Here is a 4,330-nt window from a genome sequence, read left to right as displayed (position 1 = left end):
CATCAAAGTTGCAGCTCATATATTTTGCTTTAATTTTTACCACTTTTAATTAGTTACTCTAGTATAGGATAATTATTTTTAGAATGATGAGAAGTTGGACGACTATTTGTTTTCAGTTTTAACTTACATAAAATGTACTCACTATGATCACAATGCAGGTTAGGATAGAGTATATACTAATCATAAATGAATAAAAGGGCTTATTTGTTGAAAAATTGCATTCTTGACTCCATTTTTTGAAAAAAGAAATATATATATTATATATCTAAAAAATATACATAGATATTTATGTTTTAACCTCATAAAACACTCACATTTTCAATTTAAAAACGAAAACAATAAACAAACCAAACAAAAAACACGATTAGCCTTTAACTTCTTACTAAAACATTCAAAACCCAATTTTTTTATATTATAGTGTGAAATTAAATAAAGTTTTATAGTTTTGTACTTATATAGGGGGAGAATTCAATGCATTATCCACTAATTATCAAATATTGTGAAAGAAATATTTGATTTCTATGAATATCTTGAATGTACAGCGCATTTAAAATAGAACCATTTCCCCCTTAGTTTGGACTAAAAATAAGGCGTGGCATTTTCGGAGCCACATGTTTACCCCCTGTCAAATGGCGAATAGATTCTCATTGGTTAAGAAATTAATAACATCAGGAACTTTAAATTTTTGTTGACAACGAGACGACTTATGCCCCACCTCTTTGCAGGACGAAACAATGTAATTGGTTATTCTATACACTAATTGGCATTTGCCCGAATTTCTATCCCATGTATATTTCAACAGTGAAGGAAAGCTGTGTAAATTTCAGAAGCTAATTATGTAACGTCGAGAATGCCACGCCATACTGAAAGTCCAAACTAAGCTGAAAATGGTCCTAATAAAAGGAATGTGTGGCTATAAAGACTGGCCCTGGTATTTCGGAAATCTTCGCTTAATACTGATCGTCTGCTGTAAGAATACCAATTGTCAGCTGAAAAGGACGCAGATAGTCAACTGGAAGGAAAAGTAAGTGTCAGCTGTAATGAAAACTGATTGACAGCTGGAAGGAAAACTTATCGTCAGCTAGAAGGAATACTGATTGTCAGCTATAAGAAAGACCTAATACTAGATTCCAGCTGTAAGAAAAACTGATTTTCAGCTGTAAGAAAAACTAATAGTAATCTAGAAGGAAAACTGATTGTCAGCTTTAAGGAATACAGATTGTCGGTGTAGGGTTTTACTGATTGCCATCTAGAAAGAACACATTGTCATTTAGAGGGAAAAATGATTGTCAACTGGAAGGATAATAATAGTCAACTGGCGAAATACTTATTGTAGGTATAAGAAAACATTATTGTCGGTTTGAAGGAATACGTATTGTCAGTTGTAAGGAAAACGTACTGTGACAACTGGAGGAAATATTGATTGTCAGCTGTAAGGAATACTGATTGTCAGCCAGAAAGAAAACATACTGACAACTGTAGAAAATACTTATTGTCATCTAGAAAGAAAATCGATCGTCATCTAGAAGGAAAACTAATTGTAAACTGGAAGGAAAATTTTGTCAGCTAAAGGGAAAACAATATTATTGTCAACTGGAAGGAAAACATGCTATCATCTAAATACTCAGTATAGAAATGATTGATTGTCATCGGGTTAAAGGAAAACAGATTGTCATCTACATGTACAAATGTAGAAATAAACTTAATTGTCAGTGGAAGAAATATTTATTGGCAGGTGGAAATGGATACAAAGGTTTACAGATAGATGAGAGTAAGATAGCCTCACTATATTTATAATATTAAATTATTGGTCTTGGCATCGTATGAAAAACGTACAGGTATCTCTTTAAAAAAAAAGAAGAAAAAACATGCTAATATTCCACTTATTTGATTCGAATTTAACAAACAGAGAGAGAAAGTTATCACAATTTTCTTAAAACATACATGACTTTATTCAATACCTGGTATAAACAATTTTTAAGTAAGTTCCTTTTGAATTGTTTTACCTTGCACAATACTTAGCTATACAACACTAAAGAATAAACAATTATCAAAAGGAAATCCAATCTTCAGCCGATATCAATATTTAAATCAAAATGTAAATTTTACAAATTTTTAAAAATATATCAAAAAAAAAAAAAAAAAAAACATGGCAAAGACGTGTCGATGGACCCCCGGAATGACTTACATATTTGGAGAAAAAATTGCATTTCAGCAAATGATATGCTATATCAAATTAATCAATCAAATAAATTAATTTATTCAACTCATTATAACAACTAATTATAATGTATTTCATTATGAAATCTCGCCCTTAAACACACACGTATTGAGTTCTCAGTACCCACTTATGTACATTATCGGGCTGTGACATTCGTTTCTCAACAGCACATGATGTTTTTGAGGACGCTCTTACATTCCGTTCGGAAGTGTTCACTTACAAATCCGTAAATAAGTGGATTCAGGGCATTTGAAAGGAAAAATGAGCGAATAAAGAAGTGGTAAGCTGTCTTTTCAGAATCACTAAGGTGATTGAAGAATTCAGAATCAAATTTCCCGGGTATGGTCATCAGTACCGTGTAAGGTACAAAGGATATGATGAATAAAAGTGTAACTGCAAATAACATAATTGTTGTTTTTCTTTTACGGTAATTCTCTTGGGACGAGAAAATAGTTTTGCGACTTTCGCCATAACACGTGCAGCTGAGGTGATTTTGTCGACCCTCGGTGAAAAGTTTCCGTTTTGTGGCAGCGGTCAATGGTTCTTCGGGAGAAGACCGTCTCTTAGTGGGGGCTTTAATTTCTCCTTTGGATGACTTTTTAATTCTTTATTTGAGGTTTCCTCTACCAATGTCACATCATGAGACCCATTCTGGTTAGTGGCGACTGTCATTGACATTTTACGAGATACACCGTCTGGGTAAAGATTCGCTGAGACATCTTCCTGAGCTCTTTTCCAGCATTTTTGACATGATACAAGATTATTCCGTAAACAACAAGAAAAAACACGTCAAGCACTGAGTTCCCCGCCATTATAAAAAACACAAAAACGGTTGGGTCTATACGAATGTTATCGGAATACAAACACATTTTGGCATACATTTTATATTCACCAACTGTAATTGGTACATTTGCTGTTCCATATATCAAGAGAGATGGCCAGGCTACCGCCAAGGATGCCAGCATTGAAACGGCGACGATCTTTTTTGCTGTAGATCTAGAAAGTTGAATCTCAAAAGGTTTACAAATTCGCTGTAACCTATCAAAGGCAATGCCCATTAATATCAAAGAAGACCCATCATTCGTCCAGAAAGTAAGGAAACGAGAAGTTTTGCAAAGATTTGAATCGTCAGTTTGAAGAATGTTTATGATATAGTACAACTCAACAGGCATTGTGAATAAGCAATTAAATAAATCGTTGAAGGCCAAAGCAAGGATGAATATTCTGCTTGTAGATTTTCGCCATCTCTTCATGTAAACTGCGATGATAAGGATATTTCCAGGAATGCCAATAATGATCATTAAAACTGTTAAAATAAGACTTGGAATTAAGTGTTTCCTCACAGCGATGTCATTTGCAATTTGTAGCAATTTTGGATCGTCGAGAATTCTTGATGTCTTGTTTGCAAAAATCAACGAATCGTTCATGATGAACATACACTTACTTCATTTAAGCTCCATAGTTAAACATTCCATTAAGACAATATCCACATATTCACAAAATATTTGAAATAAAACTTGTATTATTCATTGTACAGCTCATATCTCCAGGCATTGATACACTAATACTATGACGATATTGTATGTGATCAAGAGTGTTAAGCATTGAACGTCAGCATAAGACAAAGTGAACAGCTTTTTCTGTACATATAAACAATAACGACGTGCTAATCCATTGTTAAAAATTACCACAAATTATTATTGTTTCCAGTGATTTGAAAACGAAAATTCTGGGATTTATATAGGTCACCAAAATTATTTTTCAGTATGAAAGTTCTGTAAAATTTATTTGTCCTAATCGGTTTCGTAAAGGTTTTATATTTCCTTTACTTTCTTCACTTGAAACACTATTTTTCATCGTAAGTGTATGTCTTATATGACACAAGTTAATCCACATCTAGATGCCTGATATTGCTATACATGTATAAGTGGGGCTTCCGTTGAACTAATGGTTCAAATTGTGTGGATAGGAGTGGGAGATGTGTATGAATTACTGGGAGACAGTACACGTCACCTTTATTCTTTGTTAATAACCCAACTTTCTGTGTCTACACATCACAATGCCGTCATTTCAACACCTCTTTTTTGTCAAGTGTTAAAATCTTTTTTT

At 33.2% G+C, this 4,330-nt stretch overlaps 1 protein-coding gene across 1 annotated transcript; it reads right to left on the bottom strand.

Annotated features, from left to right (window-relative positions):
- Positions 1-2,566: 2,566 nt before the first annotated feature.
- Positions 2,567-3,714, bottom strand: LOC134234296 (cholecystokinin receptor type A-like). Its single transcript, XM_062716340.1, has one exon. The coding sequence runs from the start codon at positions 3,655-3,657 to the stop codon at positions 2,890-2,892; it is 768 nt and encodes a 255-aa protein (XP_062572324.1). The 5' UTR covers positions 3,658-3,714; the 3' UTR covers positions 2,567-2,889.
- Positions 3,715-4,330: the final 616 nt, after the last annotated feature.

This window comes from Saccostrea cucullata, unplaced genomic scaffold (assembly GCF_032062105.1).
Source record: "Saccostrea cucullata isolate Sc308-1 unplaced genomic scaffold, CSIRO_AGI_Scuc_v1 ctg23150, whole genome shotgun sequence".
Taxonomy (NCBI): domain Eukaryota; kingdom Metazoa; phylum Mollusca; class Bivalvia; order Ostreida; family Ostreidae; genus Saccostrea; species Saccostrea cuccullata.
Note: the sequence above shows the minus strand (reverse complement) of the source record. Positions and strands in the feature narration are given on the sequence as shown.

Coding starts and splice junctions, on each gene's coding strand:
- LOC134234296 (XM_062716340.1), bottom strand. CDS start 3,657: ATGTTCATCATGAACGATTCGTTGATTTTTGCAAACAAGACATCAAGA.